The 24,623-nt window shown below is 44.2% G+C and overlaps 1 protein-coding gene across 1 annotated transcript; it reads left to right on the top strand.

The window, feature by feature from the left end:
* The first annotated feature begins 229 nt into the window (after nt 1–229).
* On the top strand, nt 230–15,380 carry LOC130367310 (extracellular calcium-sensing receptor-like). Its single transcript, XM_056569718.1, has 7 exons — nt 230–282; nt 4,231–4,452; nt 6,254–6,545; nt 8,630–9,457; nt 12,647–12,874; nt 14,007–14,130; nt 14,464–15,380. The coding sequence occupies exons 1-7, from the start codon at nt 230–232 to the stop codon at nt 15,378–15,380; spliced, it is 2,664 nt and encodes an 887-aa protein (XP_056425693.1).
* Nucleotides 15,381–24,623: the final 9,243 nt, after the last annotated feature.

Here is a 24,623-nt window from a genome sequence, read left to right as displayed (position 1 = left end):
CTGTTGTGGTTATAATCATTTTCTTTTTCTTCTTGTTAGGCCTGACACCCCCCCAAGAGACATCGAGATAATGACACTGACGTTCAGATATAACATCCTGTATGGTACTTGTTCTTTAAATAGAAGAATTAACAACAAATCCTTATGGAAAGAAATTCAATTAGTGTTACAGTGCTCGCCTGGGACCGAGACTCTCTGTATAATGGATATATAAATACATGAGATGCTGATGGCGACCGTCCTACGGAGTGACCGCGCACACCTGAGGCTCCATAACATGAGGTATATCACTTGAATATTATCTGTTATTAGTAGCTGTAGTCATTGCATTTATTCTATCTTTCACTGCTTATCTACCACTTAACTTCTTTTACATTTGGAGTATTTAAAAAAAATAATAATAATAATTATAAAATAATTCATGTATAATAATTAGAATTTCCACAATTTATAAACATAATTAATAAATAAATTTAAATAAAATTAAAACATTAAAAAATGCCAGTATTACATACACAGGACTTCTAGACAATCGAGGTTCAGTACTACTCATATATGCTATGCCATGATAATGTAGTGCTGGGTAAAGGACACTGAACTGAACAGGCTGGCACTGTGCTGAGCTGATGATTTACACAGTATAGTACTAGAGGGCATGTGGAGGGGTTTATGCAAGGTGCTATATGACATTAAGGAAACAGCAGGACGGCTGACATTAAGGAAACAGCAGGACGGCAATGAAAGGGTTACGCTAAGCACTTAAAGGGGTACTCCGGTGAAAACCTTTTTTCTTTTAAATCAACTGGTGGCAGAAAGTTAAACATAATTGTAAATGACTGTTATTAAAAAATCTTAATCCTTCCAGTACTTATTAGCTGCTGAATGCTACAGAGGAAATTCCTTTCTTTTTGGAACACTGATGACATCCCAAGCACGGTGCTCTCTGCTGACATCTCTGTCCATTTTAGCAACCATGCATAGCAGATGAGTTCAAATCCCACTAAGGACAACAATAAATAAAACTTTATTATTATTATAATAACGTCAGCAGAGAGATCTGTGCTCGTGATGCAATCAGAGAGCATTCCAAAAATAAAAGAATTTCCTCTGTAGTATTCAGCAGCTAATAAGTACAGGAAGGATTAAGATTTTTTAATAGAAGTAATTTACAAATATGTTTAACTTTCTGCCACCAGTTGATTTAAAAGAAAAAAGGTTTTCACCGGCCTACCCCTTTAACAGGCTGGCATTGAGTTTGGCTGAGGATTTATACAGTAAGCTACTATGAATGACATGTGCAGTGAGAAGGGGATGACTGATTCACAGGCTTTGCCAGGTCCTGTGTGAGCAGAAATGGAAGAAACAGGAGCAGCACAGCAAGGAAGGGGTTATAATAATAATAATAATAATAATAATAATAGTTACAATAAGCACTGGTCTGTTACTGTTGAGATGAGAAGGAATTCTTAATTTATCTTATAGGGACAGTACAGATCTTCTAGAGCAGTGTTTTCCAACCAGGGTGCCTTCAGCTGTAGCAAAACTGCAAATCTCAGCATGCCCAGACAGCCAAAAGCTGTCTGGGCATGCTGAGATTTGCAGTTTTGCTACAGCTGGATAGTGTTGCTCGCGAATATTCGCAATTCGAATATTATTCGCAAATATCGCATATTCGCGAATTCGCGAATTTCGCGAATATAGCGCTATATATTCGTAATTACGAATATTCGTTTTTTTTTTTTCTTCACAGTACACATCACAGTGATCATCCCTCTCTGCTTCCAGCTTGTGTGATGTAAAGAAGGCTCTAGTTACTACTGTGTGAGACTGGCGTGAGAAAATTCGCATATGTGAAAATTCGCATATGCTAATTTTCGCATATGCGCATTTTCGCTCATGTTAATTTCTGTATATGCAAATTTTTGCATATGTTAATTTTCGCATATGCGAAAATAAAACGAGAATATTACGAATATGCGAATATTCGCGAATATGACGAATATTCGTCCATATATTCGCGAATATTCGTGAATTCGAATATGGCCTATGCCGCTCAACACTACAGCTGGAGGCACCCTGGTTGGGAAACTGTCAGGATCCGGACTGGTATGCGGAGAGGACACTGGTGGTGTATCCTCTGTGTCAGTGAGGTGATGGCGTGGGCCGTACCAGGGGAACGGAATCTAAGGGGTTACTGGTTTTCACATAAAGCGGGATGGACTTGCAGCAGCAGGTAACCCCCAGGTCGTTCCACCCGATAGCGACTCAACCTCACTGACAGCTGAGCCAGGCGCGGTACACAAGGATTAGACAGAGGCGAGGTAAGATGTAGCAGAAGGTCAGGGCAGGCAGCGAGATTCGTAGTCAGGGGCAACAGCAGAAGGTCTGGGTACACAGGCTTAGGAACACACAATAACGCTTTCTCAGGGCACAAGGCAACAAGATCCCACAGGGAACGGAATGGGAAGCAGACTTTTATGCAGATGGAACAGATGGAAGCTGATTAGACTGATTGGACCAGGCATCAATTAGCGGTGCGCTGGCCCTTTAAATCTGAGAGCGGGGCCGCACGCACTGGGACCCAGCAGGAGATCGGGACAGGTGAGTGGAACGGGATGACCCGCCGGGCACAACAGAACAGCGTCTCCAGTCAGCACTGCTGACCGGAGCGCTGCAGGGCAGAAGACGCCGCGAGCGCTCCGGAGGAGGAGGGAGACCCGGAGCGCTCGGTTTAACAGAAACACTGCTCTAGAATATAAAGAGAGGCTGACCGATTGTAGATTAAAAGATAAGTTTACCTACCTACAACAGAGAGAAGGGGTGACAGATATGTTGGCTTTGCTCATCATGCCCAGGCAGCCTTTGGCAACAGCTGGAGGCACCCTGGATGGGGAACACTGATCTAGAGAAGACAGACTGATTGACTGTACCCAACCCAGGATCGCATTCCCCCTCTGCTGCACATAGCACTTGCTAAAGCCTGCTCCAAATTCTTCTGTTCTTTCCTGGTCCCTCTGTTACTAGAGACAGAATTCCCCTAACAGCAGGCAATGGACAGCAGAGTGCAGAAAGGCGAGCATAGGAAATCTTATAGGCCATGTAATGCACAATGAAAAATATGAAAAATAGGCATGAAAATTAGATCTTGAAACATGAATGGGGATTATCTGCCAAACCAAAATATGTTTTGCCCAGTATAGTACTAGAGGGCATGTGGAAGTTTTTTTTTTGCAAGGTGCTATGTGAGCAGACATTAAAGAAACAGCAGGACGGCACTGTGCCGGACAGAGGATTTATACAGTAAGCTACTATGAAAGAAACAGCAGGACGGCACTGTGCCGGACAGAGGATTTATACAGTAAGCTACTATGAAAGAAACAGCAGGACGGCACTGTGCCGCACAGAGGATTTATACAGTAAGCTACTATGAAAGAAACAGCAGGATGGCACTGTGCCGGACAGAGGATTTATACAGTAAGCTACTATGAAAGAAACAGCAGGACGGCACTGTGCCGGACAGAGGATTTATACAGTAAGCTACTATGAATGACATGTTCAGTGAGAGAGGATGACTGATTCACAGGCTTTGCCAGGTGCTATGTGAGCAGAAATTAAAGAAACAGGAGCAGCACAGCAATGAAGGGGTTACAATAATAATAATAATGGTTACAATAAGCACTGATCTGTTACTGTTGAGATGTGAAGGAAGTCTAAATGTACCTTTTTGGGACAATGCAGATCTTCTAGAGCAGTGTTTCCAAGTCAGGGCGCCTCCAGCTGTAGCAAAACTACAAATCCTGATGCATTGGCTTCCCTCATCATGCCCAGGCAGCCTTTGGCAACAGCTGGAGGCAGCCTTGATGGGAAACACTGCTCTAGAGAAGACAGACTGACTGACTGTACCCAGACCAGGATCGCGTTCCCCCTCCTGCACATAGAACTTGCTAATGCCTGCCCCTACTTCCTCTGTTCTTTCCTGGCCTTTCTGTTACTAGAGACAGAGTTCCCCTAACAGCAGACAGTGGACAGCAGAGTGCTGAGAGGCAAGCAGAGGAAATCTTATAGGCCATGCAATGAACAATTAAAAATAGGCATGTAAATTAACTCTGGAAACTTGACTGGGGATTATCCGCCAAACCAGAATATTCTCTAAAAAGTTAGTTATTGCTGTCATTATTATCATAATTTGTGTAGGCCGATTGTGTATTTTATCTCATTCTACATTTCCAGGCTTTGGATGTTTTTCTACTCCATACTATGGGACCTTGTCCAGTGTTACCTCACTAGGGCCTTACCTTCAGGAGAACACAGCTGTACGCTGAATGCCCCGGAGCAGACGGGTATATTGTGGAGTGGAGACATCATAGTTGGAGCAGTATTAACTCTACATGTAGACAAAGTCAATAATAACATCACATACAGAGAGAAGCCACCACCGTTTGTCTGCAGGAAGTAAGGAATCTCTCATTTTCTTCTGATTTATAAATCTTTTACTTAACCCCTTAGGGCACAGGGACTTATTAGAACTTCAAGAAAGGGACAAAGTCCCCAAATCTTCATTCACTACTATGTTACACTGACCGTTTCTCGTGTGACCACTGGTGTGAAATATGGCGGTAATACATAGACGCATATCTACAGAGACTTAGTTCCACAAAGTTAACTCTTAACCATGTTTAAATTGGATCACAACAATAGTCAAGGGGGTGGGGGACTTTAACTGAGATCTCCATGGCTGGAATCACTATGGAAACAGCCTGGAAAATGACAAAAGCTGCCATCTCATGCAAATGCCCGTTAACTATACAGGTAGAATATCTCGTTCTTAATAAGGTACTGGGGAGTGGGGGACAGGAAAAAATACACCCACGTAGCCCCAGTTTCCCACTGGTCTCTACAACTCCACTTCACCTTTGTCCAGTCCCTCCATCTTCTCTTCCTGCTTCTGAGATAAGCATTTGGAGCAGGTCTTGCTAATTTAGCCAATCCCTGGCTGCAATGGTGTCTCATCCTGGCCAGTGATTGGATGAAAAGGCAGGTCCTGCACTAAGAGCTGGTCTCGGATGCAGGAAGAGATCAGAAGATTTGGGAACCGAACAGAGGAGAAAGGTAGCTGTGGGGACTATCAGGGGACTAGGGCCAAGGGAATATAACATTTTCTATGTCCCCCCCCTCCCTAGCACCTAAATATATATATATAAAAAAAAGGCTGGATAACCCCTTTAAGGCCAAAAACGTTCCAGAAACAATAAACTTATCACATTGTGTCACCCTGTTGGGAATCTCTGCAATCATCAGATGTCTGTAAGAAAACCTTTTAGTGAGTGTACAATTTCCCCTACCAAAGTGGCGAAGTTCCCGTTTATATCAATGTGTCTTCTGTGTAATGCAGGACAGGACAGGTCCTCCATAGTGAGAGGTGTTCTTTGTCTGGCCAAGATATTAGGATTCTAAACAGGAGACTATCTCTATTAACTCAGAGTCCCCCTATAGTTAAAATGCTATTGGGAACAAATGGATTTTTTAATTAAATAATTAATCTCATAATAATTCCTGTACAACTTTGATAACTTAAAGGGGTAGTCCCAGGCCCCAGCCTTCTGAACATCCGGTTCAGAAGGCTTGGAGCAGCAGCCACGATCGCGACGTCATGTCCACGCCCCTCGTGACATCACCCCACACCCCCTCCATTGATGTCTATGGGAGGGGGCTTGACTACAGTCACGCACCGTTCCATAGACATCAATAAGGGGGGCGTGGTGTGATGTCATGAGGGGGCGTGGCCATGACTTGGCAATCGTGGCTGCTGCTCCAAGCCTTCTGAACCTGATGTTCCTAAGGCTGGGGAACGGGAGTATTCCTATAAGGGTCTATTCTGTATTTTTTTTTTTTTTATGTGTTGCTGGGGGCCTTCCTAAAATAAAAAATAAACTACACTTACCTGCCCCAGTCCCCAAGAGCTCCCTATCCAGTGACTTTCAGTCTCCTGGTGTGACCCGCTTTTACCTGCTTCCAAGATGACACACAGGATCAAACCTGACCATTCATCAAATCCCTGGCAGCAATATTGCCCCTTCTCGCCGGATGGGAAGATGCTGTGCACGAGAGTAGATAAGAATAGTTCGGAGGCCCCCAGCAATATATGAATAAATCTGAAATCCCGGAATACCCCTTTGACCTTTAGATGAATCTAAGATTTTATTGAGATGTCAATGAGTTTTTGACCAATTTTTCTGAATGCTCATTTTTGTAGATTCCCACTGGAGAAATATCTCCAGTTACAGACCATAAGGTTTGCCATGAAGGAGATCAACAATGATCCTAACCTTCTTCCCAACATGACTTTGGGTTTCCAAATTTTGGATTCTTGTCGAGTTCTCCAGAAGGAACTTGAAGGCACATTATGGATGATAACAGGGCAGAATAAAGCTATACCCAACTACCAGTGCCTAAAGAGGAACCAACTGGCTGCGTTCATTGGCTTCACTACATCAACGTACTCAATACTCATGGCTCACATTCTGAAAGTTCTCAGGTATCCACAAGTAGGTTGAAATTAAATGTTCTTGAAGAATCAAATGTATTCTTTATAGTTGGTACCGGTGGTAATACTATGGAAGTCTGAAATGGGCGTGATGCTTTAATATGCTTTATCCCAGGGCATCTGTGGTGCCACCTTCAACAGGAGCAGCTTATGCACCCTGGTTGGCCTTAAAGGTTATATATTTCTAAGATCGGCCCTGGTAAATGTGGTATTGGGTGTGAGATGCAGGGCAACTGGAATTACCCTAGGGGCAGATGGCATTAACCCCTTGTATTCGTGATGCCAGGGCGTGGTTTATCCTCAATACCACCCGAAGGTACACTGCTGGATCCTGGGCTAGGCACGGGGGCAATATTGACTGGTTACGGACAATGGTAGCTTTACTGAGTGACAGATGGTACAGTCCATACAGTGTAGCCGGGCCTTCAACTCTCCCGTAACGGCAGATGTCGGGGGGGGGGGGGGGGGGGGAATAATCAGGCATGCTGGTTTTCAACATGACTGATCCTTTTGTTTTTAAGAAAATACAAGGCACCAGAGAAGTTAGGAAGCAGCTTTTGGGGATCAGGGGATAGAATTGTAGGACAAACCAGCATTTAGCTTGCAGCTATTTGAAATAGATGGCTAACTTAAAGAGGTATTCTAGGATTGTTTTTATTTGACTATGCTACAGGTGCTGTAAAGTTAGTGTAGTTCATAATATAGTGTCTGTACCTGTGTTTGATGGCTGGTCTTGTATTTCTCATGTGAACTTTGCCCCATAAGTTCATTTTTTAGCAGCATACAAAATTAGTGTTGTCTTGGGCCTTTCCTAGGTTGCAGTGCGGCCCGAGACATTGCATCACTAGTCCGGTGTTGAAAGGAAGCGTGTCTGTGCTTCAATGGGTGACTGCTGGATGGGAGGGAGATCATTCTCTATAGGGCTGTAGGAAATTGTAGTTTCAAGCAAAGCATGCATGAAAGGGAGCCTACCTGTGCTACAATGGGTGGGGAGGCTGATGTGTGGGAGGGGGATAAGTCACCTCCCACCTAGAAACAAGGTATACTGGGTATTGCAGTTGAAGGGAGGGCACAGAAACAGGAAATAGCCAGTTCACACAAACAAGCCAGCAGAGTGATCGGGGCACAGAACATGGCTATTTACCACTAATACGGACGGATCCTAGTTAAGCATATTGTTAGGATTCGGCAGGCTGGATGTGGATCCTCTGTGTCAGCGAGGGATTGGCGTGGACCCTACGGGTGGACCGGTTCTAAGTTGCTACTGGTATTCACCAGAGCCCGCCGCAAAGCGGGATGGTCTTGCTGCAGCGGTAGCAACCAGGTCGTATCCACCGGTAATGGCTCAACCTCGCTGACTGCTGAGAAGGCGTGGGACAGAAGGACTAGACAGAGGCATGGTCAGACGTAGCAGAAGGTCAGGGCAGGCGGCAAGGTTCGTAGTCAATGGAAACGGAAGAAGGTCTGGAAACTCTGGTAAGGCAATCACAGGAAACGCTTTCCCTAGGCACAAGGGCAACAAGATCCGGCAATGCTGGGAAGGGGAAGTGAGGTTATAAAGGCGTGGAGCAGGTGGGAGCTAATTACACTGATTGGGCCAGGCACCAATTAGTGGTGCACTGGCCCTTTAAATCATAGAGAGCTGGCGCGCGCGCGCCCTAGAGAGCGGAGCCGCGCACGACAGGACGTGACAGCCGGGGACCGGGACAGGTAAGTGGATTGGGATGCGATCCGCGAGCGGGCGCATCCCGCTATGCGAATCGCATCCCCGTCGGCAGTGTCAGTGCAGCGCTCTGACCGGGGCGCTGCAGAGAGGAGAACGCCGCGAGCGCTCCGGGGAGGAGCAGGGACCCGGAGCGCTCGGCATAACACATATCCATTACTGTATGACAGGTAATACGTAAAGTCACCTTATGTTGAATAACCCTTTTAACTCCTTTAATTGTCATTCAAAAAGTCATTTGAAAAAATCTAAAGCATATAATATTTTACTATTTAGTTATATTATGGTGCAATTAATTAAAACAAAAGCTTCCTAATTTCCTTTATTTTTTCTTTATGTATTTATTTATTTTTGTATGTCAGGTCAGCCATGTATCCAGCAGCTCCCTACTAAGTGACAAGACTCAGTTCCCGTTTTTTCTTCGTACGGCCCCAAGTGATTCATTCCAGTCCAAAGGGCTGGCTCAGCTGTTACTGTATTTTAACTGGACTTGGGTTGGGATGATAGCCGATTCCAATGATTATGGATACCAGGGCATACAGGGAGTGAGACAAGAATTAATCAAGTATGGAGCTTGTGTAGAGTTCATAGAGTATGTCCAGAGTAATCGCCCAGATCGCAACATACCACGCATCATCCGGACTATAAAAGAGTCCCAGGCCAAGACTATAATAATCTTTGCATCTGATGTAGACATTATTTCACTGTTTGATGAAATTCTACTTCATAATATAACTGAGAAGCTTTGGGTGGCCAGTGAGGGCTGGTCAACACCCACCTTGCTTTCTTTCAACAGATATATCAAGATCCTTAAAGGAACCATAGGCTTTGCCTATTCTAGTGAACACATCCAAGGGTTCGAGGACTATGTTGAGAATTTTAATTCCTCCAGGTTGTCAGAAGAGCCCTGGGATGGAATGTTTTGGGAAGATCATATTGGTTGCGCCTTTTTGAAATTCAAAAACATGACCTTTAACCACGAAAGACCAAGCAGGAATTGTACAATATATGAAAGACTGGAGAACTTTCAGATCAGCCTTAATGTAACCAGCCGACGAGCTTTATACAACCTCTACAATGCTATACATTTAATTGCAAAAGCCATACATGACCTGAGTTCATGTAAAGTTGGAGAAGGTCCTTTTCTTAATGGAAGCTGCTCAGATATTTTTTACTTTAAGCCATGGCAGGTAAGAAATAAGGGATTTCAGTAATGTCCTTGTTTAACGTTATTAAGTTGGTACCGTTGCCAATTTCATTTAAAACTTGTTAGTAGAACAGGTGGTACATATCGGATCACTGGGACACCACCCAAAATTCTCCCATTCCTACTCAACATGTCTATGGTGGGAAGGTATCCAGTACAGAAGTGGGATATTTCTGTTGTTTCTTATTATACTATTAGGAAGGCATGATGACAGTGATTTGATATGGTACTAACTATGCAAATCCAAAACAAGACATCTGGACAGTGGAAACGCAATGGTGTGCACAAGTGGCCCATCTACATGTTTCACTCCACCAGGAGCGTCATCAGAGCTTATGAGCAAATGACAATGCGCAAAAGCCTCTGGTGGAAGGAAACATGTAGGCGGGGTATAAAGGCTCTTTTACATACCCGCGTTAGAAAAGGTAATTTTCAGCTACCGGAAATAGTAGACAGTAGGGATAGTATTTGATAATATAGGTCTATTGGGTCTATTCGTTTTTAGTCAAGGGTTATTATAAAAGGGATGTTTGTGGCCCTAGGGACAACTGGTCTTTCTTAACCATGTCGTTTTGCCACTTTTCTATGGTGCTTTCAGTTTTCAAAGACTGCAATCCTCATTTAAAAGCATTAGTCCCTCTCCACTTCGGTGGTCGGACACATTTAAAGGGGTACTCTGGTGGAAAACATTATTTATTTTTCTAAATCAACTAGTACCAGAAAGTTAAACAGATTTGTAAATTACTTCAATTAAAAAATATTTGTCCTTCCAGTACTTATTAGCAGCTGTATGTTACAGAGGAAATTATTTTCTTTTCAAATTTATTTTTTGTCTTTTCCACAGTGCTCTCTGCTGACACCTGATGCCTGTATCAGGAACTGTCAAGAGCAGGAGAAAATCCCCATAGCAAACCTATGCTGCTCTGGACAGTTCCTGACACAGACAGAGGTGTCTGCAGAGAGCACTGTGGACAAGACAAAAAAGAAATTCTAAAAGAAAAGAATTTCCTCTGTAGCATACAGCTTATAATAAGTACTGGCATAAGAATAAAAATAAGATTTTTAAATAGAAGTCATTTACAAATTTGTTTAACTTTCTGGCACCAGTTCATTAAAAAAAAAAAAAAAAAAGTTTTCCACCCGAGTACCCCTTTAAAATATCTGGGCAATCTTGCATTCCCAAAAATTGCTCCAAAAATCTGTCCGATTTTACATACGTTCAACACTTACATAGGACCTTTGGTGTTGGACATCTGGGACCCCGTCTGATCACATGAGTCTTTCAACAATTCTTGATCTACTGGATTGCCTAGGAAGTTTAAATGTATCATTTGAAGCAGGTCAAACACCTGAAGAAAAATTCCCTTTAGATGTGCCCCTAGATTTACTTCTCCGGCATCAGAAAAGCATCACTGGTAGCCATGGTAGTTTTCCATAAATTACTTAGTTCCAAAAAGTCATCTACATGCCAGGGCCCAGTAGACTGGTGTAAAAATAATGTTCCTATCCTTACCTTTCTGCAAACAAATTCCAGTATTTTATGATGCAAAATCGATCGAAAATAATCACAAAATTATTTTCATAACCTTTGACGGATTTTGATTCAAATCCCAATTACTCATCGCCCACAAATAAACACAAGGTATACATATCTACTGGCAAAGTATTGCAAACTTTTTTCCACATTGCCCATCTTACAGTACTTGTCTTGAGATATGTCAGGGTAAAGGTAAGGAAGGATACATGTACAATAAGGGGAGAAGCTATACCTAACAGTACAGAACAAAAGTCAAGGAGGAGCACCATGTGCAGGATTCCAGATCCGTCTGGGTGCTCAGCTTCAGGAGCAGACCAACCCCCAACGTAATATCAAAGATAAGGTAGAAGCGAAACTCCAAATTGAAATAAAAAACGTGGTATTTATTTACACATCAGTGCAAAGCAACGTTTCGGCTCAACAATATAGCCTTTCTCAAGCATAGTAAATCGTGTATCACAGTGCATATATATCAGCCCCCTAATCACACATGCAAATGAGGGGGGTCAGAAGTTGTCAGCAGTCATGGATTCCTGAGTCACATCGATTCAGAGATGGAAATCCCTTGTGCGCTTCTCATTACGGCAGTCCTGCAATAGACGTTGGAGCATATCTAAGGGAGCCAATATGTGTCTAAGAGTCCTAGTTTTGGGACCAAGACATTTTGGCAAAAGGTTTTCCTCATACCTGAAGGGATTTGACTCTAATGAGCATATATACCCTATAAGGAACCCCTGACTACAAGGAGTTGCCTGCTAATATTGGGACTTCTGTCCATAGGACATACCCCTCTTTGGGACAATAGCAAACCTTACACAATGTGTTATTTGATTTGATTCTACAGTTAGAATGAAAAACTTATATTATACATTGATTATTTAGAAGTCTGTCCGCTCCATAGTTGTTAGTAATGTCATCCGGTGTGCCATGTATACTCAACAGTATTTTGCCCTTAGAAGTGCCATTACTAAAGATGGCGGATCGGACACTGAAGAGGCCTCTACGCATGCGCAAGAAACTTAGGATTTCCATCTCGTTGTGACGCAGGAACCCGTGACCGCTGACAACTTCCGGTCTGGGCCGGATACAGCGATCCGGCGCCTGCGCATTGCTAGTGTTTACAAACACAACATGTCGGAACGAAGAACATTTGCTATTGGACCATAGTGCTCCTGTCAACAGGTGAGCGCCGCCCTTAGAACCGGACTGAACATGAACTTTATGATTTTATTTGTAATGTACATTAGCACAATGCACGATTTCACAGTGGAGGTGTATCTACTGTATATGTGATTACATGATTGTAATCTTTACACTATCTTCTATGATCGATCATGGTCTCTTATATATTTTGTATAATGTTGTGATTATTGTGAATGACCCCCACCCTCATTTGCATGTGAGATTAGGGGGCTGATATATATGCACTGTCATACACGATTCACTGTGCTTGAGAAAGGCTCTATTGTTGAGCCGAAATGTAGCTTTGCACTGATTTGATTTCAATTTGGAGTGCCACTTCTACCTTATCTTTGAAATACCTAACAATATATATTTTTCAAATTCATTTTGTACATCACCTATAAAGTTGTATCGTTTTGTAGTTTATGGACCCAATTCATCATCACATTCTAGGTTCTCTATTACATGAAGAAGGCCAGAATAAAGCTAAGCAGTGGGAGAGAATTGTTTTTCGATAAGAATGGCGACTCCCCTCCCATATACGATATTGTCAATTGGCAAACAGACCTGGGAGGTCCAATGAAACAGGTGAAGGTGGGGAGTTATGACAGTACGGCCAATCAGATGGGAGCCCTTATTGTCAACACAAGTATTGTCCAATGGCCATCTCATAATGAACAGGTATGAAAGTCAACTTTTGATAACTTCACATAAATGACAAACTCCGTCCCATTCATGATTTCGTTTGGCTGTATTTTTTCTCGCTGAATGGACCTTAAACAGGAGCAAAACTGACACCACCAGGTCTCAATGGAACCCATTAACTTGAATTGGGTCTATCGGGTGTCCATTATTTTAGGATATTTGAGCAGAGAACAAAGACCAGACATGTAGTATTGATCTTATTAGAAATATGATCAGCCTATTTCCGATGCAAATATGAATGAGGCCTAAGACTTTATAAACCCACTTAGGTACGTCGGTTGTTACTAGGGCTCTCTAAGGCTGGATTCATGGGTAGCATTTTGCCCAGTATTTTGTTTAGCATTTTGGTCTGGAACACGGAGTGGAAAAAATACAGGAGAAACAAAAAACTATAGAGTTTTGCCTAAAAATATGACAAAAGTACTAACTTTAAAAGAAATCTGTCGCCAGTGTCAACTGCACTAACCTGTCATTATAGACAGGTAGTGCAGGTGACACTGATGACAACAGTACTTACCTTGTCCCGTTCCGTGCAGTCATTCTTTGGTAATCTTCTCCAGTATCTTCAGCTCCGGGCACGGCTTGGAGTATGGGCAGAGCTTAGTGATGTCACCGCTGCTGTTCTCTGCTGGGTCCTGTTGCTAGAGAAAAGCAGCGGTGACATCAATAAGCTCCGCCCATGCTCCAAGCCGGGCTCGCAGATGAAGATACCGGAGAAAATTACCGAAGAACGACTGCCCAGAACGGGATATGGTAAGTACCCTTATCATCAGTGTCACCTGCACTACCTGTCTGTACCGACAGGTTAGTGAAGGTTACACTGGTGACAGATTTCCATTAAACAGTTAAAACAGCCAGGATCTGCCTTATCTCTGACCTTGACTGTTGCAGCAGAATGTTTGCTCCAGCCCCATATCATTATAGTTCCCATTCCCCGGGTTGTACTATACACAAAGTTATAGTATTGTAGCCTTAATATCTATAGGGTACATACAGCTCTGTAAGCATCACCTAATAGAAATTTCACAATTTAACAAATCTCTTCACAGAAATATAAAATGAAAGCTACATATAAGTAACATTAATCATAAAATTCCTCCTTTTCTAGGTTCCAATCTCCATATGCAGTGAAAGTTGTCCACTAGGTTCCCATAAAGTCTCCATTCCAGGAGAACCAAGTTGCTGCTACAAATGTGTCCCCTGCCCACAAGGAGAGATCTCCAATGTACCTGGTGGGTTAGTTTTTGAATTATATCAGTAGGATTGTAATAGTGTCTGAAAGTGTTAATAAAAATGTATGTTGATGGCTCTGTGGTTAACATTGTGGCTTTGCAGCACTGGAGTCCTGGGTTCAAATCCTTCTAAGGACAAAATCTGCAACAAGTTATTATGTTCTCCCAGTGTTTGTGTGCGTTTCCTCCCACAGTCTAAAAACACACTGATGGGTGAATTCTGTTTGTGAGCCCCAAGGGGACAGTGACCAATTTGAGTGTACAGTGCTGTGGAATCTATGTGCATTATATAAATAAAGAATTATTACTATGATATGTGTTATCTCTATTTAGATGCAGCAGATTGTTCTAAATGTCCTTGGAATATGTGGCCAAGTGAAGAAAAGGACAGATGTCTACCAAAACCCGTTGAATACCTCTCGTATGAGGAGACTTTGGGCATAACATTGGCATCCACCAGTATTACCTCTTCCTTTGTTCCCATATCTATCTTAGTGCTGCTCATTTCCTATAAGACCACCCCCATTGTTCGTGCCAACAATTACACCATCAGCTGTCTTCTTCTGATCTGCTTGTCCCTTTGTTTTTTATGCTCTTTGGGATTTATAGGCTATCCTGAAAATCTGAAATGCCTTCTACGTCAAGCAGCCTTTGGACTGGTTTTTGCCCTGTGTGTTTCCTGTATTTTGGCCAAAACTATCTTGGTTATGATAGCCTTTAGGGCTACTAAGCCCAACAGTGATTTACGAAGATGGGCCAGTCCTCAGGTATCCTACCTGGTCATTTCTATGGGCACCATCATTCAATTCCTTATCTGTACAATATGGCTTCTTATTTCTCCTCCATTCTCCGAATTTAATCTCAAAGCTAAGACTGGAGTTCTAGTTATTGAATGCAACCAGGGATCACCCACAGCTTTTTGGTTTACTTTAGGGTATCTGAGCTTCTTGGCCCTTATCAGTTGCCTTGTGGCTTTCATGGTGAGACAACTACCTGACAGTTTCAATGAGGCCAAATTCATCACTTTCAGCATGCTGGCCTTCCTTTCTGTGTGGGTGTCCTTCATCCCAGCTTCACTAAGTACGACTGGAAAATACACTGTGGCCATGGAGGTCTTCGCTATCATATCTTCTAGTTGGGCCATGCTCTGTTTTTTGTTTTTTCCTAAATGTTACGTTATTTTAATTCATCCAAATGTAAACTCAAGAAAACACCTTCTTGGGAAACATCGTGTGTTAAGAGTCAATTAAAAATGTTTCAAACGCAACACAATGTACACCATGATAGGGCAGGAACACAAACTATTATGGATAGAAGTCAATGTTCCCTGATACCTTTGGGATGTATAATGGGCCCAGTTCCCATGAGCTAATGTCTTCAGGGTAGCAGCGGGTCCCCTGACCTGCAGCTCACAAAGTAATAGGATTGAAAGAGTACATCTTTCATTGTAAGGCACACTATCCATATAGAAGTTACAAGCTATAGTTACACTACTGTCTGTAACACTAACACACATTCCTCAGACACCTTAATGCTCCATTCACACTACCGTTGTCACACAGTAGTGTCATGGATGTCAGGGCCACCGGGGAGAATAGCGGAGAAAAAATACTGCTTGTGCCGTCTATTTTTCCCGCTACTCTCGCTGAAAAACAGCAGCACCCGAAGGACCCCATTGACTATAAGGGGGTCCATCGGGACCCGCTGTTGCCCGTTAAAACCCGTCAAAATGACGGCCGTCAAACTGAAAAAAAGAAAAGAGAGTTTGACGTTGTTTCTCGATGGGGCACAATGGCAGTGTGAAAGAAGCCTAACATGGTAAAACAGTGACCTTCATTAACGTGAATAGATCTCCTATGATAGCTTCAGGTGGTGAAGCTGTTATTAACCCCTTTAAGATTCAGGGGGATATCTTTTTTTTTTCTTTGAAAAGACCCATTTAGTGTATGGAAAAGAGCTCTAAAGGAGTAAACTTTACTATTATGGTTCTCAGCCCATAAATTCCTCGTGGCTGTTTAATGGGTCGACAGTGACTTATAGGGAAACCAAAGAGATTTCTTCCTTATGGAATAGAGCTAATTTAGAAAAATTTGCAAAAGTGGCGGCTGTCACTGGTCACTTCTTGTAAAGGCAGTGGCTGCTGGCACTAGCTGATGTCGCTGCCCAAGGAGCAAATCAAGAGGATGCAGGCACCGAATGAGGAGGAGCGTTTGCACCGGGCTTCTGTGGACAAGAAATACTGTTTCAGCTTTGGTGCTCTATAGGTCATAGGATTGGGTCCACAAACCGTAGGAGCAGTGGAGCACCAAAGTGGGGCAGTATGGGGGCTTACAACTATATGGGTGCAGTGTGGGGATCTACAATTAAATGGGGTCAGTATGGGGGCCAATAACTATAGGGGGACACAGAAGCAAAGAGTCTTGAAGGTTGGCACTGTATACAAACTTCAAGTCCAATGATGGCTGCTCTGCTCCCCGTGGTCTGACTCACAACCATGTATCCAAAGAGTATAAAAAGCAGAAGAGCAGCACTCCAATAAGAATATCAATGATTTATTCTTTGAATTGGTAAATAAATTGCTGATACTCTTATTGGAGTGCTGCTCTTCTTATTTATATACACTATAGGGGGATATAAACTTGGAGCAGGCCTCTACTCTAACTAAAGTGCAGGGGTGTCATGGTCTAACCAATAAATACGAACTGTACAAGGTTAGGGACACACAAGTCAGAAAACAAGAATACTAAATAACTGCAGGAATGCAAAGTAGTAGTATGGCGTGTAGACTAGTGGGTGAAGACTGATGATGGGGTGCAGGGGGATAGGGTACAGGGGATGAGAAAATTGAGAATGGGGTGCAGGGAGGGAGGGGCGGTTAGGAGACCAAGGATTGGGTGCTTGTGAGTCATGTGTGTGCATGATGTGTACATGATGGATGTGTTTGTGTGTGATAGATGTGTATGTATGATAGATGTGTGATCTATCATACACACATCTATCATACATACATCATACATACACACATCACTCACCCCCCCTCCTTGGTCTCCTAACCACCCCTTCCCCCCATCCTTGGTTTTCTCTCCCCCTGCACCCCCTGCACCCCATCCTCAGTCTTCTCACCCCATCCCCCTGCACCCCATCCTCGGTTTTCTCACCCCCTGCACCCCACCCTCGGTCTTCTCACCCCATGCCCCTACAACCCATGTATGCATCTGTCATGCATACATCAAAAAATATATCAATCAGGAGCACCAATACAATAAAATAAAATAATAAATAATGTGGGAGCTGGGGCAGAGCGATTGCTCTCTTGTGGCGGAGATGGAAGGTGACCAAATCGAATCTGACGAATCCGAATTCCTTACGAATTTCAGGAAAAATTTGCTTCACAACGAATCAGAATATCACCACGATTCTATCGCACAAATCACTTCATCAAACTCCATTTAGTGTGGTCCAGGCTCCAAGGCATCTAAAATGGTGGATCCACAAGTGAGGACATGGGGCAAGGAACTCTGGGAAGGCAGGAACAAGGGTAGGTGAGATGACCCTGAATCACATGCAGCATGCAGCCTATCAACAGCCAGTCACCCCTGTGATGTCACAGCCCTATATAATCGGCAGCCATCTTACGGCCAGTCACTTCAGCGTTTTATTTCAGAGAGCGTTTTATTGCAGGGAGAGATAGAACATTGTGTGCGTTGCACAGAAAAACAGCTTTACAGCAGCGATTCATCACAAGCCCAAATCACTGCATGAAAGCACTGACAGAGAGAGAGAGAAAGAGAGAGAGAGAGAGAGAGAGAGAAAACACTTTTGGGTGTAATACGCATAGTCCTCCTCTCATAAGTGTAAAGTGTATGTACACCTACTTGGTGTAGTTTTTTTTTCCCTAAAAAGCAAATTTGAACCTAGTTACTGTGAAAGGCCAGCCAAAGCTACACCCTTGTTTCTATAGCCATATACAGTTTTAACCCCTTAAGGACCAATGGCGTACAGGTACGCGTTTGCTCCTCGGTACTTAAGGACCAAGAGCGTACCTGTACGCCCATGAGAATTTCGATCCCCGGCGGGGACCGGACCGGGACCGGACCTGGGTGACTGCTGGTATCGATCAGCAGTCACCCTGTGCAAATGCTCAGGGGGGGCCTCAGACGCCCCTATATCGGCGCAAATCACAAGTGAATTCACACTTGCAATTTGCGCGATTCCGGGTCATTCCGGGTCTATGGTGACCCGGTATATAAGTAGGATCGCAGTTGTCTAAGACACCCACGATCCCCCTGAAGGGATAGGAGTGAGGTGGCAGGGAGTGAGGTGGCCACCCCTCCTATCCCTGCTATTGGTGGTCTAGACGCGACCACCGATAGCAGATCGGGGGCGGGGGGTTAACTTTCGTTTTCCCCGTACTGCCCACCCACAATAGGCGGAGCAGAAGGGGGAACCGAAGGGGATTGGCACCGGAGTCCACTTACCCTGCGGGCGAGGCTGCGGGCGACGATCGGCGTCAGAGATCGGCGGGCGGCGATGTCGTGCAGCAGGCTCCCTAGATCCGACGGAAGCCGGTAAGTTGCCTAGCAACATCTGGAGGTCTACAGTCTGAGACCACTATACAGTGGTCTCAATACTGTAATACTCCAGATGTTGCAAAACTACAACTCCCAGCATGCCCAGACAGCTGTTTGGGCATGCTGGGATTTGTAGTTTTGCAACAGCTGGAGGGCTACAGTTTGAAACCACTACATGGTAGTCTCTGAACTATAGCCCTCCAGATCTTGCAAAACTACAACTCCTAGCATGCCCAAACAGTTGTTTGCTGTCTGGGCATGCTGGGATTTGTAGTTTTGCAACATCTGGAGGGCCACAGTTTGCAGTGGTCTCTATACTGTAGCTCTCCAGATGTTGCAAAACTGCAAATCCCAGCATGCTGGGAGTTGTAGTTGCGATCTCTCCAGCTGTTGCATAACTACATCTCCCAGCATGCCCTTCGGCGATCAGTACATGCTGGGAGTTGTAGTTTTGCAACAGCTGGAGGCACACTGGTTGGAAAATATTGAGTTAGATAACAAAACCTAACTGAAGGTTTTCCAACCTGTGTGCCTCCAGCTGTTGCAAAACTACAACTCCCAGCATGCACGGTCTGTCAGTACAAGCTGGGAGTTGTAGTTTTGAAACTGCTGGAGGTTTGCCCCCCCCATGTGAATGTACAGGGTACATTCACACGTGCAGGTTTACAGTGAGTTTTCTGCTTCGAGTATGAGCTGCGGCAAATTTTTAGCCGCAGCGCAAACTCCTAGCAGGGAACTCAGTGTAAACCCGCCAGTGAGAATGTACCCTAAAAACACTACACTACACTACCACAAAATAAAGGGTAAAACATTACATATACACCCCCTTACACTGTCCCCCCCAATTAAAAATTAAAAACGTCTTGTACGGCAGTGTTTCCAAAACGGAGCCTCCAGCTGTCTGACTGTCCAGGCATGCTGGGAGTTTAGGAACAGCTGGAGGCTGGCGTAGAATACCCCTATGTCTACCCCTATGCAATCCCTAATTTAGTCCTCAAATGCGCATGGAGCTCTCTCACTTCAGAGCCCTGTCATATTTCAAGGAAACAGTTTAGGGCCACATATGGGGTATTTCCGTTCTCGGGAGAAATTATACTACAAATTTTGGAGGGGCTTTTTCTCCTTTTACCCCTTATGAAAAGGAAAAGCTGGGGTGTACACCAGCCTGTTAGTGTAAAAAAAAAATGTTTTACACTAACATGCTGGTGTTGCCCTTTACTTTTTAATTTCACAAGAGGTAAAAGGAAAAAAAGACCCCCAAAATTTGTAACGTAAATTTCTCTTGAGTACGGAAATACCCCATATGTGGGCGTAAAATGCTCTATGGATGCGCAACAAGGCTCAGGAGTGAGAGTCCACTATGTACATTTGATGCCTAAATTGGTGATTTGCACGGGGGGCTAACAGCGGATCTGACATAAATGAAAAAAAATAAATACCGACATGTGACCACATTTTGGAAACTACACCCCTCATGGAATGTAACAAGGGGTATAGTGAGCCTTAACACCCCACAGGTGTTTGACAAATTTTCGTAAAAGTTGGATGGGAAAATGAAAAAAAAAAAATTTCCACTAAAATGCTGGTGTTACCCTAAATTTTTCATTTCCACAAGGAAAACAGGAAAAAAGCTCCCCAAAATTTGTAACCCCATTTCTTCTGAGTAAGAACATACCCCATATGTGGATGTTAAGTGCTCTGCTGGCGAACTACAATGCTCAGAAGAGAAGGAGCACCATTGGGATTTTGAAGAGAAAATGTGTCCGGAATTGAAGGCCGCGTGTGTTTACAAAGCCCCCATAGTGCTAGAACAATGGACCCCCCAACATGTGACCCCATTGAAGAGTGAATTTGTTTGGAATGGAAGTCAGGGGCCATGTGCGTTTACAAAGCCCCCCGTAGTGCCAGAACTGTGGACCTCCCCACATGTGACCCCATTTTGGAAACAACACCCCTCACGTAATGTAATAAGGGGTACAGTGAGCATTTACTCCCCACAGGTGTCTGACAGATTTTTGGAACAGTGGTCTGTGAAAATGAAAAATTTTATTTTTCATTTGCTCAGCCCCCTGTTCCAAAGATCTGTCAAATGCCAGTGGAGTGTAAATGCTCACTGCACCCCTTATTAAATTCTGTGAGGGGTTTAGTTTCCAAAATGGGGTCACATTTGGGGAGGTCCACAGTTCTGGCACTACGGGGGGCTTTGTAAACGCACATGGCCCCTGACTTCCATTCCAAATAAATTCACATTTCAAAAGCTCAATGGCGCTTCTCCTCTTCTGAGCATTGTAGTTCGACCGCAGAGCACTTGACGTCCACACATGGGGTATTTCCATACTCAGAAGAAATGGGATTACAAATTTTGGGGTAATTTTCTCTTGTAAAATTGTAAAATTTGTGGAAAAACCAGCATTTTTGTGAATATTTTTTTTTTCATTTACACATCCAACTTTAACAAAAAGTTGTGATATACCTGTGAGGTGTTAAGGCTCATTGTACCCCTTGTTGCGTTCCTTGAGGGATGTAGTTTCCAAAATAGTATGCCATGTGGATATTTTTGCTTTTCTGGCACCATAGGGGCTTCCTAAATGTGACATGCCCCCCCCAAAAACCATTTCAGAAAAACTCACTCTCCAAAATCCCACTGTCGCTCGTTCCCTTCTGAGCCCTCTACAGCGCCCGCCGAACACTTGACATACACATATGAGGTATTTCCGTACTCGAGAGAAATTGGGTTACAAATTTTGGGAGGATTTTTCTCCTTTTACCTCTTGTAAAAATTCAAAAACTTGGTCTACAAGAACATGCGAGTGTAAAAAAATGAAGATTTTGAATTTTCTCCTTCACTTTGCTGCTATTCCTGTGAAACACCTAAAGGGTAAACACACTTACTGAATGACATTTTGAATATTTTGAGGGGTGCAGTTTTTATAATGGGGTCATTTGTGGGATATTTCTAATAATAAAGCCCTTCAAATACACTTCAATCCTGAACTTGTCCATGAAAAATACTGATTTTGAAAGTTTTGTGAAAAATTGGAAAATTGCTGCTGAACTTTGAAGCCCTCTGATGTCTTCCAAAAGTAAAAATATGTCAACTTTATGATGCAAACATAAAATAGACATATTGTTTTTGTGAATCAATTTATAATTTATTTGGAATGTCTATTTTTCTTACAAGCTATTTTTTCATCAAATTTTGGAATTTTTCACCAAGAAATGTTGCAAGTATTGACAAAATTTTACCACTAACATAAAGTAGAATATGTCACGAAAAAACGGTCTCGGAATCAGAATGAAAGGTAAATGCATCCCAAAGTTATTAATGCTTAAAGGGAAAGTGGTCAGATGTGCAAAAAATGCTCTGGTCCTACAGTGAAAAATGGCCTGGTCCTTAAGGGGTTAAGCTGAGCGTATTGTCCACCTCTCATAAGGGTAACATTTACGCACTCAGCTTTTGTATAAGTATAGTCAGACAGAGAAGTGCCAAGACGTGCACAGAGGAGTGGCAGAGGCCTTAATTCATCAGGCGTATGCAGAGGTTGCAGCAGACTAGGGGCGAGTGGCAGCAGGAGTCGCAGCGAGAGGCCTGATCTCCCAGTACCAGCTAGCGGTCGTGTCTCGACCAGGAACCCATCTGCCGTCATCGATTGGTTAACACGGCCATCCACTTTATCACAAGTGACAACTGACACCCCCAGTCAACATTTGGTGGGTTCCTCTGACACAACCCTCAGTTGGCATGGCCCGGGAGCAGTCCCTGTCCTCCCATTGCCTCTGCCCTATGCTCTTCCCTCTCCTACAGAAGTATCTTATGCTGTGGGTTCAGCTCCACTATTTAGTGAGGACGATCTAATAGAGGACAGTCAGCAGCTACTGCCCAGCCAGGAAGTGGAGGAGACATTAGCCGCTTCCTCTGCTAGGCAGGCAAGTAGTGATGAGGAGAGTGACATGGGAGGCGATGTTGCCAGCATTCAGAGTCCTGAAGCAGACATTGTTGAGGAACCTGAGGAGGACATCAGTGACGTGCAGACACTTGTTGATGATGATGAAGACAATGGCAATTGGGAACCGTGTGCAGAAGGGGCTTCATCATCATCAAAAGAGGGTTGCAGGTTGCCCGTGAGGCAGCAGCTGAGCCAGCAAGGCGGTAGCATGGTTGGGAGTCAGCATGGTGGCAGAAGTAGAAAGTCTAGAGACAAACATGCTCGGGGTAGACCCCCTGCTTTTCTGCAGCCTACCTTCCAGTGAGGTAGTAAAACAGGGGTTCCTGGAGAAGGCGGCAGTAGCAGTCAATCAGTGTGGACTGTTGGTGGAAAAATCAGCTACTCGGCGGTGTGGCAGTTTTTCATCATGCATGTGGAGGATGTTTACCTGGCCACATGCAAGATGTGTCGGCAGAAGGTGAAGTGTGGCCAGGGTCCCAATATTGGCACCACGGCCCTGCGTCAACATATGCAGCATCACCATAATGCAGCCTGGGAGAACCGATGTGGCGGTCCAGCCTGCTGAATCACCCAGTGGCCATCCCCTCCCTCCTCCAGCCAAGGCTCCACCACCTCAGACAAAGGGAGCTGTGTTTAGTCAGCCATTCTGCCAACAATCCATCGGCGAAGCCGTGTTCAAGAGACAACAGTATGCACCCACTCATCCAATGACGCAGAAGCTGAATGTGCTCCTGTCCAAGTTGCTGGTGCTGCAGTACCTCCCTTTTCAAGTGGTGAACTCGGCACCTTTCAAAGAACTGATGGCTTGTGCCGAGCCGAGGTGGAGTGTCCTATGCCGTCAATGACGGACAAGTCTCTGTGCCCCTCCAGAATACCATGTGTGCAGGGCATGGCGGTGTCATGCTGTTCTTCACATGGTTTTCCTTGGTGAATGGAGTCACACAGTGGAGGAACTAATAAAATTCATTCATCAAGAAATCAAATCATGGTTTTCTCCAGGAAAACTGGAAATGGGAACCATGGTAACTGACAATGGGAAGAACATCTTGTCTGCATTGAGACAAGGAAGCCTAAGCTGTGCGCCCTGCGCCCTGCATGGCACACGAGTTCAATCTGGTTGTCAAGCGGTTCCTGAAGTGTTCTATCTGCAAGACATCCTATCAATGGGAAGGAAACTTTGCATGAACTTCAGCCACTTCGCAAAGCAAACCCTCCTTGAGCTGCAGCGTCAGAACGGCATCCCCCAACATAGTCTAATTTGTGATGTTTCCACACGTTGAATTTCCACCCTTCATATGTTGGACTGACTATACGAACAGAGAAAAGCCATCACCGATTTCTTGATGATCTAAGCGGATAGGGGGACTCCCTTGTGTAACCTCAATGTGAACCAGTGGCAGCTCATACGTGACACCTGCTGTTTGCTGAGGCCCTTTGAGGAAGCCACATTATTAGTAAGTTGTCAGGATAACGGGATGAACAACGTCATTCCACTGCTTCATTTATTACAACATGTGTTGGAAATGATGGCTGGTCAGGGCGCTGAAGACGTGATGCCTACATCTCACTACCACATGAGCCCTGTGGTGGCTGAACTGGAAGAGGAGGAGGGGGAGGGGCACAGTGGAGCACAACTTAGGTTTTGCAAGATGGGTGGTTTTTCTAGTCATCTCACAGGAGAGGAGGAGAAGGAGCAGCCAGAGGAGCTAGAGGGTGATGAGGAAGGCGAGACAGAGGACCCAGACACACCGTGGCAGTATGCAGTGGAGATGGAGGCAGGGAGTCCCTCCAAGTCACTTGCACAAATGGCACGATGCATGTTTACTTGCTTGAGTAGTGACCGCTGAATTGTTACCATTCGGCAGAGGGATGACTTCTGGCTCTCCACCTTATTGGACACTGCCACAAAATGAGGGCCTTTTTTACACCCACTGAGAGGGAGGACAAACTGCCCTAATACAGAGAGATCCTACGT

The sequence above is a fragment of the Hyla sarda genome, chromosome 4 (assembly GCF_029499605.1).
Source record: "Hyla sarda isolate aHylSar1 chromosome 4, aHylSar1.hap1, whole genome shotgun sequence".
Lineage (NCBI taxonomy): Eukaryota > Metazoa > Chordata > Amphibia > Anura > Hylidae > Hyla > Hyla sarda.
The sequence above is the reverse complement of the archived record's forward strand: the minus strand, read 5'-3'. Positions and strand labels throughout refer to the sequence as shown.

Excerpts from the sequence above, each read along its gene's own strand:
- LOC130367310 (XM_056569718.1), top strand. The coding sequence starts at position 230 with ATGGCGACCGTCCTACGGAGTGACCGCGCACACCTGAGGCTCCATAAC. Across the intron at positions 6,546-8,629 it reads AAGTTCTCAGGTATCCACAA|GTCAGCCATGTATCCAGCAG; the intron begins GTAGGTTGAAAT and ends TTTGTATGTCAG. Across the intron at positions 14,131-14,463 it reads AGAGATCTCCAATGTACCTG|ATGCAGCAGATTGTTCTAAA; the intron begins GTGGGTTAGTTT and ends ATCTCTATTTAG.